Genomic DNA, 14909 nt, shown 5'->3' on the forward strand with positions numbered 1-14909 from the left:
AACTTGACTGTCAGACGGTTGCTAACCAGACATTGAGAAAATGCATAACTTAAAAAATTTAAAGATTTAAAATATGTGTTGATATCTACTTCCTTTATAGCAACTAAATGGAAGATGTTAAAATATTCCTGTTGTATTTTATTTGAAAAGTTGTTCAAAATGCGAAATAATCAGAACAAATTAACGCCTGACCCAAAAATTCGCATATTTGTATTAGATGAAGAAAAGTGATAATTTTGGCAACTAGCAGATTGAATTGAATGAAGGGATCAGGTCAGGTCAATTGAGAACCGCAGCGGATAAGTGTAGGCGACCGCTTTAAAAGTTAACTTTCTATAAGGGCGTATGCAAAATTTTCACCAAGTGGTGACCATACGGCAACGCCTTAGAGATGTGGATTTATATAAAAGATGGCCTGCCAAAGCCGATTTTAAAACAAAAAATGAAAGAAAGTGGTGACCATACGGCAATGACTTAGAGATGTGGATTTATATAGAAGACGCCCTGTCAAAATACCGCTATTAAAACAAAAAATGAAGACGTCATGACATTCTTAGATAAAAAGGACTAAAATTGGGATCAAATTGATAGGCAACAGATTTTGTTTTCTGACGAAAGCAAATTCAATTTGCTAAGCTCACAAATTTTTAACGCAGTTTGAGGTTTTTTTGAATTTTCATAATGATTTTGTAGTAAAAAAGTTAAGTTTCCTCAAAGCCAAATATTTTGGAGCTTGGCTTTTCATACCATGTTTTGGGCCTCTACAAAAAAACATCTGATAAAACCTCTTTACAATACTGGTATATAAGATATGTATGTACATAAGTGTGAAGTTGCTAAACAGACTTCAACAAACTAATGAAAATTAATATGAAATCAATTAAATCAACGAAAACGAAAAATCGATTTTATTCTATAAACAATATACAATGTATCCTACTCCCTCGTCACATTGATGCTTTTATGCCGAAAATGCTTTTAATACGCTGAATAAACGACGACCACAAAAAAATTACGCCATATTCAAATGCATTGCATTCTCAGCAATGTAATAAATTAATTTTCATTAAGCGAGTGAAATCTTATTTTGCATTTAGGCATACGAAAGCACACCATATACACACAATAGCACAACGACATTAGAATAGCAACGAAAATGAATTATGAATTGAAGAATTGCATTCATGCAAAGCCATTAGACCGTTTACAACTGTTATGCGCTTTGGCACTTTGACAATGCCACCAACACTGTGTGTGTGTGTGTGCTGCGAGAGAAGTAAATATTTGTCGCCAACAATAAAGTGGCATTATAATTTGCCATCAAGACATCAAGAAATATTTGGTTTACTCAAAAGATTGAAAAACAATTAGAACAATGCATATAAGCAAATACGAACGCGCTACAGAGTAATGGTCATCAGATGAACAGTGGCATGACGTCAGAGATACCTGCAGAATGGCTAGTATATAGTATTCTGGTATCAGCTATTCAGAAAATCTAATTTTTAGTTTTGTCATAAGTTTTTGAAAATCTGCAATTACTTTTGTGATCAAAAACGTAATTGATAATTAAAAGGCAATAAGAATTTACGAAGTTAATGCTATTTTTAGACTTCTCCAGCTTTACCTAGGCAAAGCTAGAATCTAAAGATATTCTTTTTTGGTTTCTGATGGTCTAGCACCGAGTTATGACGGACACAACAATTCAATTTTTTTGCGAGACACTCCAGAGTAATTGCTACCACTGTCGTATTTTTTAATATTTCGGCATGAAAATTTGACAACATATACGTCGAATATCCTGCTGAAATGTACGACTAATTTTTTAAAAATGGATTTTAACTACTTAATAAATAATAAAAACAAAAAAAAAAACATTAAAATGGGCTTTGCTTTACACAAGTTAAAGCTACTCCCCCTTAAATAGCACGAGCTTACATTAGTAGTAACCTTTTAATCTCAGAAAAAGCGAATTAACTAGGCTTGGAAATGATAATTACTTCGGGTTTGATTTCTTTTCTTCTTCATCTTCATAGAGGAGTTGTCAAACTAATAGAGGCTACGTATGCGCACTGTCTAACAAAGAACAAATTAAACTCGCACTATAAGTTTTTAAATGCTAATTAAATTTGGGTTCGCACAGCACAAGAACAAATCTTAATAAATATAATTAGTGTAAATAGTAATATAAATAAAATTTAACCAAAAAGGAAAAATTAAAATATTTAAATAAATTGAATGTACTAGAAACTATCTTAATGATAATAATTTTAAATTTTCTAATTCTAAAATCTATTCACATACTATATAATACTCGAACATTTTTTTATGTATAATGCTTTATATCTTGGTAATTAGGACGGAATGAAGAGTAAGTTGTGTAGTTGAGTGCATATTTTTATTTATTATAAATAGATAATGTTTGTTGCCTTAGACAATACTTCGCTAAGATATCTCGTCAAATAAAAGGGTTTCCATACAAGGTCTTGATTTCGTCTCCCTATAATGATCCGATCAGCGGTTCCGACAAATGAATAGCTTCCTGCGGGCAGGGACATTTGCAATATTTCAGATCGGTATCTCCAAAACTGAGGGACTGTTTCGCGTATATACAAACGGTCAGACGGACGGACATGGCTAAATCGACTCAGCTAATTAGTTTGATAATATTTCATTTTGTAGGGTTTCAACTCAAAGCTTTTATACGTAAAATTAAAAAAAAAAAAAACTTCTGATTGCTGGCAACCTGTCAAATGAACTAGGATAAGCAGAAAAACAAAATGCGTCTAACTTTGAAAGCGAAATTTAAAAAATATTAGCAAAGAGCACTGGCAAGGTATAAATATGATCGAGGGGCAAATGTGTTGAACAGCTGCAGTCGTTGAAGATACTACATTGTAAAATATTCAAAGACATACACGAATTACATTCAAGAGCAACTGACGTGGTTTACATAAAAAACTATATACATACATATATGAATATACTTATGAAAGAGACATTTGGAAATATGTATGTATGTAAATTTGATATGTGGAAGGTAGGGTGAGCCATTTTGATCTACAACATTTAAGTGCAGGAAAGTTTAAACTGTCTCAATAGTGTGATTTAACTGGCAATCGAGGTTCCGATTAGGAATAGCTGGAAGTTGGCCTAAGTAAATTTATTAAATCGATTTGGCGAATGATTAACTTTGATACAGTAAAGTATCAATAGAAGCGCACTTTTATAAATCGTCGTTTAAAATACGTACCATCAAAAAATTCGAAATTCAATCTTTGATTGCTTACGATTCACTAATAACCATTTTATAATCAAAACAGACGCTTTGTTTCRACATAAGCAGTTTCTCTTATATCCTATTTCCTTCACTTGTAAACTTATAAAAAGTGATGTTACGTTATTTTGCATTTTAGATGAGGATATAATATTTTGTTTAATTATATATTAAACTGAAACTAATTAAGTTTTAGAACTATTTTTTTAATTTATAATNATCATATGCTAAAACGGTCGGTGAATCGCCCCAAACAGTGGCCAAGCCAGTGTTTGGTGGGATTCGAAGGGAATCATCCACTATGAGCTGCTCTCATATGACCAGACACTTAATTCTACCAACTACTGCGAACAACTGGACCGCTTGAAGCAGGCGATCGACCCGAAGCGTCCGGAATTGGCCAACAGGAAGTGTATAGTGTTCCAAGCATAGAAGCTACGGGAGCTCGGATGGGAAGTTTTATCGCATCCACCATATAGCCCGGACATAGCGCCAAGTGATTACCACCTGTTCCTGTCCTGTCTCTTATACACATCTAGATGTGTATAAGAGACAGGAAACTAATTAAGTTTTAGAACTATTTTTTTAATTTATAATAATATTTTAAAATATAATTATGTTATGTTAATTAAAAAATAAAACTATTAACAGTTTTAAAAACAAATATAAACTATTGTTAGTGAATTAGTAAAAAAATAGTTTTTTTCTTTACACATTTACATTTAAAATTTTTAATATTATTGATTGCCTTGAAAAAAATATTTGTAAAAGTATATGGAACTACCTTAAATTATGATGTATTCATAAGAAATATTATTTTTCTACAATATATAAAAGAATGTATAATATACATATACAAGGCAATGTTTATAATTTTTTTGGATACAAACAAATAGAAAATAAAATAATGTGGGTGTTATTGAAAGAATATTATAAATAAAACAAATTCGCGGTAATTTTTCTTAATAAATGAGTATAGAAATAAATACGCCTGTATAAAAAGTGTGAGCGTAACCCATATACATATATATGTACATATGTATATATATAGAAATAAGCACATACATTTGTATATACGTACATGTGTAAATATATACTTGTATATATGTGTTTGAAGGTCACATACGAAGAGCCCTCCAAAGTTTTATCTTCCGAATTCGTAGGCCTACTTCGAATGAACGAAAATATGGAAAGCGACCACCTTGCAATCGTCAAATTCGGCCTCATGGTGACCGTGACAAGCGCAAGGTCTCGGACCCAATCGCATCTCTACCGGCATCGTAATCATGAATGCACGATACATGCCAGATAGAATCTGATGACTTTGATATGTGTATTTTTGTGTTTGTGTTTTTTGTTTTTTGTTATTTTTTATATTATTTATATTTTATTTTTATTTACAAATAAACAAATTACAATAATATTGCCTTGTATTTAAAAATACCTAAACTTAACCTAATTTATAGTTTTTCGATTTGTTAGTTATTATACTTTCACTTCTTCTATGTTCATCGAATTTCTATTCGATATTAATTCAGTTAGTTTAACTAGTAGAAATAACTGATACACGTGTGTATTTATGAAGTATTTTAACATATTCTTGAGGCACGGTGGCACAGCTGTTAACTATGCAGAAATTTCAAAAGTTCAGGGACAACATAAGGCCATGAGGCATGAGCAGGGACACATTCACTCTGCCATTTGGTGCACGTACCAATGGTTAATGAGTTCATGCGTACGCACTGCCACGCCTGCGGGTAGCACGGGGTTTCAACAGCAAGATCAGGTATATATATCAACTTATTGTAGCAGCATGAACGGTGGCGATCGTATATCTTTTATGATGAGGAAGAATCAATCGAAATCCAATTAGTTTCTGTTTTTTCTGCAATACTTTTCAATGGAACACTTAACGGTTGTATGTTGGTGTGTGTGGATGTTTTCGTGTGTTTGTGTAATTTCGATTTGTGTATAGGTGTTTTTTGTGTATATATATGTGTGTAAGTGTGCGTGTTCAACCGCATTGCTGTACTTGCGTAAAATATCAGCAAAAATAGAAACTCTATTTTCCCAAAACGATCGACCGAAACGCATGCTGGCTGCTGTTTTTGTTTTTGCTTTCAACTTTTGCACCCGCCACGCACTGACTAAATATAATAAGCATCCATACATTCTAAAGTATGTATGTATGTATGTATGTATGTATATATATTATCGCATAGCTTTATATGTAGCTGATTCAATTTTGTTTTTGCAAAGTATCAAATAGACTCAAAATTAATGAAACGTTTTGAAATTAACAAAAAAAAAACAAAAAAAAGCAAACAAAACTTTTCGAAAAACCGTTTCTACAAATTTGGAAAATTTTAATTCTCCATAAAATCAAATTGTATATCGGTTTATTCTTCCTCATCAACACCCACGCATGATGGACAGACGGGTTTGCCTTCCATGGCGTAGAATGATTTTCCTCTCACCGCTTTCTTGCAATCCTGGAAAGGTGAAAATTACATATAATTGAGAAACACATAAATTTACAACGGTTTCTTTAAACATAATACAAAACATGCGCGAGTAATTATTGTAAAAAAAATCTCAGTTTCGCAATTAGACTGCAAATTTTGGATTTACCGCATCACGTAAGCTACAGAGCTGGCGCATATTGAAAGCACTTACCCGGCATACGAAGCAGTCAGGATGCCATTGAGAGTTCAGCGCCGAGATATAGTTTTCCATAATAGCACGATTGCAACCATTGCATTTGGGCGCGAACATTTCGAAGTAATCGTTGCGGCAATAGGGTTTGCCATCGCGTTCATGGAAACCGTCCTCGCCAAATTGCTGTCCGCACTGTGCGCAGAAGAAGTGCTCCGTATGCCATGTCTTATCCAAAGCTGTTACGCATTTCTGCAAACAAAAATGATTATTCATAATTCCAATTCATAATCTAAATAAATATTAGCCACAAATGCGTACATCTAAAATAGCGCCATTGCAGTAAGCGCAACGTGGACTGAACAAGTTGTGGTAGTCCGGCTCACAGTATGGGAAGCCATCGCGTTCAAAGAAGTTGCGTGTGCCCAACTCCTGGTTGCAGTGGTTACATGTGAAGTGCTCTGGATGCCAGGTCTTGCCCAAGGCTGTGATCACTTGGCCTACAATTGGCTTTTCGCAAGCATTGCAGCATCCCTTTTGCACGGTATTGACTCCTTGACGACTCATATTGGCTTGTAAACTACCAAGCATAGAATCCAACTGATCTGGTTCGTTATCTTCTACAAGGGTAGAAGTGGTGGTCTCGGTGATAGTTTGCGTTAAATGTGACACGCCTTTATTCGGCTTAGCGTAATCGGTAACTGTCTGGTGGTGATGGTTCGAACCGTTATTAACCTAAAAAGAGTAATGAAACAAAAATTGAAATCCTTTATTAAATCCTTGATCATTTATGAAGGACTGAAAAATTGTATCCTAAGTACATAGGTATGTATATATTTAAATTTTTTATGTTTTTAGCTGCGTTGCCTTACGTTCTCGTGTGCGATCTAAAGCGTCTGGTGAAAATTTTCAAACTGAAAATACTTTTATGCGCGCTGAACTCAAAAACTTAGCAATCGGTTATCGTGTCGAGAACAACAACAAAATAAATTGAAAAATATAAGAGGCAGAAAATAAGTAAAGAGCAAAAAAGACGATGACCGTGTTACGAACTGGCAAATGCGCCGACGCAAGTAGCAGCTTTACAACTGGGAAGCTTTAGTATTGCCAAAAAAATATCTATGTATATGAAGTATGCCGGTCAAACGTCGGCAGCGCCCCTCATTTATTTCCATGCATATATGTACATAAGTATGTATTAAAGTGTGTGGCTACTCTTAAATAAGCGAAACTGATTTGGTTTTTCCTCGGCCGCGTCTATACACCCAACGGGGTATTCCCATTTGCTGCGATTCCCAAGTTCTGCTCGACACAGTCAACACACAATCAATTATAATGTGTGGGTATTGATATTTTGTCCAAAATTCATATGCGAATTGTCATTCCTGATAATACTCTTTAAGGCTGAACATTGGGGACGACGGCATAGTCTAGCAGACTCATTGCTAAGTTACAAATTGCACGTACGACTTTTACGTGTTTGTTTAAAAATAAAGTTAATTTTGTGCACCATTTAAGTTTTGTTTCAATAAGAAGGGTCGTATTTATGTAGAACAGTTTGGGACTTTAAACCATAGCCGGTATAGTCGGAAGTATAGAGAAGTGCGATAAATTAGTTGGGAGACAAATGTAACTTTGTTGATGCCATAACTGCATAAACCGTTTTCTATTGATTTGGACAGTACTGCTAAGGGTGAAAGTTACTAGGCGAATTTAAATCCCGGTTCTTTCGATAAGGTATATCCGGTCTACCCTCTGTCGTTGGTATGGGGAAGTTGCTGTGTTCTTATCTGAAACTGATTCTAGTGAAGAACAATCCGAATTCGTAATGAATGGATGCTACTCGTATGGTATCACTTCTTATGTGAATACATCTCTGACAGGATACTCGAACACAAATTTATATTTAGAATTTTAACATTGGATAACTCAAGAGCATTATTTAAACTTAGTTGGGTAATGATTTATATCACTATTACAATAATCAACGGTTGGTTTCAAATTGTTTATGCTTCTAGGTGGTTTATATCTAAGGACAAAGTGATCATTAAACAACAAATATCAACATGGCGGCCATGTTGTGTCAGGTCATATCGTCTAAGTACTATTTTCTTTAATATAATTCTTAAATTCGTTAATCAGTCCAAGTCTCTGTCTACAATAAACCTGCATGACCCAATAACTTGTAGGTCTTTTTTCATGTAAGAACACCACTAATGTTCAACTCCAAAAAAAAAATCTTCCCAAAAATTTCAAAAAAGTTCTCAAATTTTTAAAGCATAAGGGACTAAAATATAGTGTTGAACCAATAAGAAAAACTCATAGGTATCAATCAAGCTTAATGTATATGCGATTTAAGATAAACAATTGGGAAGCTGACTAAAATATAGTGTTGAACCAATAAGAAAAACTCATAGGTATCAATCAAGCTTAATGTATATGCGATTTAAGATAAACAATTGGGTAGCTGACAGATGCGTGTAATAAATCAGGCAATGTCAACAAAGCCATTAGCGGAAGTGTGTCAGATGTCTAATGCCAAAGAACATAGAAGACAACTTTATAACATGGCTTTATGAAAATAAAATCAAATTTTCTGTATGGGTACATCTTTATATACCAAATGTTTACATAATACAGTATATACAYCTATATTTTGACAAATCGACAGGTGATTTTGTTTAGAAATAGTTTAATGAATGGAACTATATGAGAGCTGAGAGATATTAAGCAGCTTAATTATTGCTTTATGCAAGATCTTAAGCGATGTAAAACAAAAATGAATATGTACTATATACAACAATTGGATCTCTGAAAATGGCAGCTTCCTAATGAATTTAAATGAGAAAATATCTTTTAAGTACTTGAACAATTTTAACAAGCTTTTAACGAATTTCATTTAAAAAGAAGACAAAGCAAAAATCAATAGCATTTCTTAAAATCCGAATCCTGTAATGTAACTTTCCACATTTCCATATGCTCTGTAAAATCGATATGCCTAATTTGTACAATAATCATACTTCCTTAGAAAAATTGGAGCTGTGTGACTTGAATGATCTTGAGTAGTTTTTTTTTTCAACTTGAATAAATGCCAATGATTTTTCTATGAGAACTAAAGCAGTCAGAATATTAAGATATGTAGAACACTTTCACTAATAGTGTAATAGTATCCAATAACACTATTAGACAAAATATAACAGCAAGTTTTGGATACATAATCGTCTGAATAAATATTATATGTAAGGATATGTTCACATCATGTGAAAGATTGATAGATATTCTCGCAGGAAGACAAGAAACAATGTCGTACGAGTATACCTAAATTATCCCCATTTAAATGTCTTATATAGCTGCAACAATCTGTTAAAAGAGCTTGCCCACATTTTTACTGAGTATTATTATTACTTATTCTTCTTCTTAATTGCGGTACATACCGCTTACGCGATTATAGCCGTGTTAACAACAGCGCGAGTCATTTCTTCTTTTCGCTACGTGGCGCCTTATACTTTCAGAGCTGGAGTATTTTCGTCCATTCGGACAACATGACCTAGCCAACGTAGCCGCTGTCTTTTAATTCGCTGAACTATGTCAATGTCGTCATATATCTCATACAGCTCATCGTTCCATCGAATGCGATATTTGCCGTGGCCAGTGCTCAAAGGGCCGTAAATCTCTGCACCATATAGCAGGACGGGAATTATGAGTGACTTATAGAGTTTGGTTTTTGTTCGTGGAGAGAGGACTTTACTTCTCAGTTGCCTACTCAGTCAGAAGTAGAACCTGTTGGCAAGAGTTATCCTGCGTTGGATTTCCAGGCTGACACTGAGCATTTAATTTTAAATAATACTTTAGAATAAGAAACTTCAAGAACGTAGCAAATGGGATAGAAAATATATACAGATTTTACTTAAAATAAATCAGAAAAGTGCTTTAATTTTATTCAAGGAAATTAATTCCATGCCTCGTAGGGATTATAATATAAGTCGACGATTGTGAAAGATCCGAATATCGAAAATACCGAAGGTAAGTATAATACCCATCACAGAAGCAATTTTGAACAAACAAATTGAACGGAGATTGCATCGTTGTCTTCAAATATATTTCTTACCAAATTTCATAAAAATGTATGTATTGTTAAGTTTTTATGGCAGCCATATCTATATTGAACCGATATCCGACAAATGAACAACTTTTTGAAAGAAGCATAAGCAATTTTGAGATCGATATCTCAAAAGTCGAGGAACTAGCTCACGGACATACCGACGAACTACTAGACATACTTGGCTAAATCTGCTTACCTCATTACGTAGCTATTTTCATATGTCTTTTGAATTTCGCGGCAATGTAAAAAGCGCTGCAAAGCTCATATCTGACAATACTATACATCTTTAAAGGTCTTGACATAACATACAAAACGACACTATGCATGATTAGTTTGGATAATGCGTTCAACAGTTATAGACGTGTAAACATAGAGTTCACTAACGCTGCTATTTTAAAGTTTTCCTTGCTTAAATGCGAATTCACTAGAGAAACGCTCCGTGAGATTAATGGTGTTTTGAGGGATGTGAAAACGACACCATGGACAAGCCAGCCGGCGGAAGACCTGTGACGACTCATCATGACATCTCCCAGAAGAGTTATTCACCAATCCATTTTAAACCATCTGCAGAAGGCTGGATACACGAAAAAGCTTGATGTTGACTGCCGCATGATTTGACGCAAAAAATCCTCTGAACCGAATCAACGCCTGCGATATGCTGCCGAAACGAAACAAACTCGACCCATTTTTGAAGCGGATGGTGACTGGCGACGAAAAATGGATCATATGCTAAAACGGTCGGTGAATCGCCCCAAACAGTGGCCAAGCCAGTGTTTGGTGGGATTCGAAGGGAATCATCCACTATGAGCTGCTCTCATATGACCAGACACTTAATTCTACCAACTACTGCGAACAACTGGACCGCTTGAAGCAGGCGATCGACCCGAAGCGTCCGGAATTGGCCAACAGGAAGTGTATAGTGTTCCAAGCATAGAAGCTACGGGAGCTCGGATGGGAAGTTTTATCGCATCCACCATATAGCCCGGACATARCGCCAAGTGATTACCACCTGTTCCTGTCCATGGCGAACGCCCTTGGTGGTGTAAATTTGAACTCAAAAGAGGCTTGTGTAAGGCCTGGATCTTCTACGAGGGGGGTATTATGAAGCTCATATTTTAACTACTTAATACTTTTTATAAAGCATTGAATAAAGAGTAAAAAAGCGGAAGGGAGATATTTGAAAACATAATACATAATAGGGTAGAAGACGTTTACTTCTGGGTTTTTTAATATACACTAATCAATGTTCACAACGATACAAATAGAGACCACAATAGTTATATTGTGTATCTCTTTGGATTATTATGGTTGATAGAAACTTTGTTTACAACTATTTCTTTGACCGTTCTTTTCGTTCTTGTTATAATACAGTATTTCTGCACAAACAGTACGAACTTTCGTGTTTAAACTTCTACTGATGGAACGTTTTATATCAAATTTATAATAGTATCTTATTTCCTAACACAATTCTCCTTCATAATAGTGCTGCTACAAAATATATGAAATTATGTCAGTCATGTTGATAGGTTGGAGAAATATAAAGGAGAGTAATGAGTTAATAAGAAAACATAGTTCATTCTTGGGAATGAATACCACTTTTAAATATATCTTTTAATTAGCTTATATAATTTAATACGCTTGATACTTTCAAAAAGCATTTTAAATCTTGTTATTGCTTTTGGGTTCAAACATGAGATCACGAGATTTGGGTTTATTCAAGCATTCAAAGATCTACTATATGGGAAACGGTATTCATTGGAAATTAAAAAAAAAACACTACTTCAATAGGAAAACATACTAAGTAGATTTATGTGCATGTGTTATTCACACAAAACACATACATAATTCCATTTGTTCCACAAATATTATTTATATTGCCTTTCCTTGTTTTCCTTCGACTAAAACCAAAAAAAAGCTGAAGGAAACATTATTACTTAGTTGATGGGTGGCACACGTTACGCCAAAAATATATGCGCTAGCGTGTGTACATACATGCCAATTAAAGTTTTTTGTTTTTGTTCTTTGTACATAATTTGTTGAGTCGAGCGGAAGCAGGTACGCTGAGYTGAATGCAACACTGAACGAAACGCAGCGACCCGAAGATATTCACAATAAAATAGGATTCACTTTTCTAAACAATGCCAATTGAATTGGAATGAAGTCAAACAGATTGCAGATCGGTTATATGGACAAGCATACATTCATATACTTACATACACATGTACATATGTAAACATGGTATACATATATAATATAAAATAGGAGATGTCTTGGAGCAGCCAGAATGCCGTGCGGCATTTGTTTAATTGCAAAGAGGACAATGGGCAGTAGGAGAAGACGGACGGTGCTCTAGTCTCTTACATGCCAAAAAGCAAAGGAAACAGCGAACACTGAAGGCGGTGTTGGCAATGAAGCCTTCATCAAGCAAAAACTGTCTGTCGCTGTATCCACACGCCTTCAAGTCGATGGTAATGAAAAGCAGCGACGTGTTTTTATTTTTTATTTTTACTTTTATTTTTGCACTTTGGCACTTTTTGTTTTCGAAGGAGAATTGAAATTAGATAAGTACGATAATAGCATACATACATTATATACATACATACATAAATAAAAAAGGCACATGCAAACGAAAATAGACCATTGGAAGGCGTAGAGCACAAGGAAACTAAATTTAAATGCTGTGTCGTAGCAGCGTTTGCGGTAGCGGTAATTCTCGTGCGGACAACTGTGTGTGGATTTCGGCTGCTTGTTGTGCTCGGTTGTTTGGTTGGCTGGCTGTTGATGGTGGCCGTGTGCAATTTGTTTATATTTTTGGCATTATTTATTGTCAGAATTTTCATCATAGGCTAATAAGCGACGGTGGCGTCTGCAAAATTCATTTAAACAGGAAGGAAAGGGAGCACCACGCCATTGTAATGAAGAGAGTGAAGAGAAGTAGAAGGCGGGAGAAATTTTTCAAAAACAACTTGGAGCGCTAAATGCGAACGACAAAACGTTTAGTTTAGCCAACAACAACAATAACACCTTCAGCAATAAGGACGCCATCGCCGCGCGTTTAATTTTGTTGGAGAAAACAAGAAACAAAACTAAAAACACCGAGTACCAACAAAATTTGCAAAAAGTTTTATACATATAAAAGCAAGMAAAGACTGCCCAAATTGCGACGTGTTACATGGAGGTCATATATACATATATATAAATATGAAAATACAGTGGCAGATAAAAGTCTATATAAACTTAAAAATTGCGTTGACAATAGTATTGATACAGTACAAACATAACATATGTATGTATTTTGGTGCGAAAACTTTACACGATTACGATTTACAGATTATTCCGTCTTAAAATTTAGTTGGATCTGCGTTTACATAAACTCTGAAGAGGTGACGCTAAGCTMATACAATTCGTTCTTTGAGTATAGCAACTGCAGCAATCTGTTTTTTTCTAATTTTACCCTCCAAAAATTTCTTAGACATATACATATAAACTTGAGATTTTAGGTGGTATGCTAAATTCTCTGGGATCATAATAAAACAGCCAATCCTTAATAATTTGCTGTCCTTTGGATTCTTATCTTGTAAGAGTAGCCTCAATAAAGACCAAATTCCAACTTCAGGGGCCGTAACAGCTCTCCAAAAAACTAATCGGTGCAAGCTCAGCTTTAGTTCTGATTCCAACTTTTTTCAATCCTAAGCTTCATCTCATCTTGAAATAAAAGCTTTTGTTCCTACAACTGAGACCATTACTTTCTTTGGAGAATTAAAAACGAAATTTTCGTTTTATTCGCAAATAAGAGGTTTCTTGTGTAGTGTTCTACTGTGGAACCCGTTATCGTTTAAAGTTGTTTGTAYTATTTATAAATGGTTACTCTTTTGTTATCTRTTTGATATGTGTTCGGCTAATATTGGAGCAGTGACTTTTTACTATTTGCCCACTTCAATGAGATTCAAGCTGACGTTTCCATGAGATAGCTTTCTCGAAAGACCACTGCGCGGCTTGACTTCATAACAACCACTATTATTTAAGTTTTTACAATGGTCTGTACTGTCGCTCTACTTTTCTATGAAATGTTTTAAACATCAACTTTTAATTTTTTCTTTTCTATATTTTCCGAGACTCGTTGTATGTACATATGTACATACATAAGTGTTCAAACTACAAATGAATTATATGATATAATAATCAAATAGTAAATACGATAAAAAAAAAGCAACATTACGCTATAAAAATCCGCACACAATGTATATAATACGAGTTTTGTATTGCATGCAGACTTTTGTTAACGCAATTTTTAAATTAAAAATTTTTAGTTTAAAATGATTTCAATGAAGGCTAGAATAAAACTGTATGAACACATTTTTCTAAAAAGTTTTGGTACTTTCAGAAAGACAAAACCCGTGAGTGTATATAGACTTTTATCCGCCACTGCATGTACATGTGTACAATAGAGATAAATATTAGTATGAATATYACCCCCGCCCCAGATAAATGTTTGGCCGCGCTTCTACCCATATTTGAAGGCTGTGTCGTTGAAGTTATTGTACAAATCAAAGGCTCTACAACTCTTCAGCCGCATTCATTCGAAAGGTTTTCTCTTACCAGAAGATTTGTCATTACAAATCCCATCCGTTGATTTGTAATGACAAATCTTCTGGTAAGAGAAAACCTTTCGAATGAATGCGGCTGAAGAGTTGTAGAGCCTTTGATTTGTGTGATTTTCTATAAATTTTGAAAGTGTGGGACTTAACCCACAGAGGCACCAGTTACTAGTCACGCACTTAATGCATTGAGAGAAAGAACTCGTCATACATATGCAAGTTTTAATTATTTAATATTTACGCTTGGTTGTTTTTTATGCGTGTATGTATATATGTA

The 14909-nt window shown here is 34.5% G+C and overlaps 1 protein-coding gene across 5 annotated transcripts in view; it reads right to left on the reverse strand.

Moving 5' to 3' along the window:
- Positions 1-14909, reverse strand: part of LOC108970009 (leupaxin) — a 68721-nt gene that overhangs the window by 2101 nt on the left and 51711 nt on the right. For 4 of the 5 annotated variants that reach the window (XM_018935092.1, XM_018935088.1, XM_018935089.1 and 1 more), the window contains 2 exons: positions 6254-6667; positions 5954-6184 (listed from right to left, as the gene is read on the reverse strand). In XM_018935092.1, coding sequence (XP_018790637.1) covers positions 5954-6184; positions 6254-6667 — 645 coding nt within the window. Of the gene's footprint in view, positions 1-4879; positions 5770-5953; positions 6185-6253; positions 6668-14909 lie in introns of those variants that run through there. The other variant, XM_018935093.1, reaches the window with a different exon arrangement.

This window comes from Bactrocera latifrons, unplaced genomic scaffold (genome assembly GCF_001853355.1).
Source record: "Bactrocera latifrons isolate USDA-ARS-PBARC rearing strain unplaced genomic scaffold, ASM185335v1 scaffold_276, whole genome shotgun sequence".
NCBI classification, from domain to species: Eukaryota; Metazoa; Arthropoda; class Insecta; order Diptera; family Tephritidae; genus Bactrocera; species Bactrocera latifrons.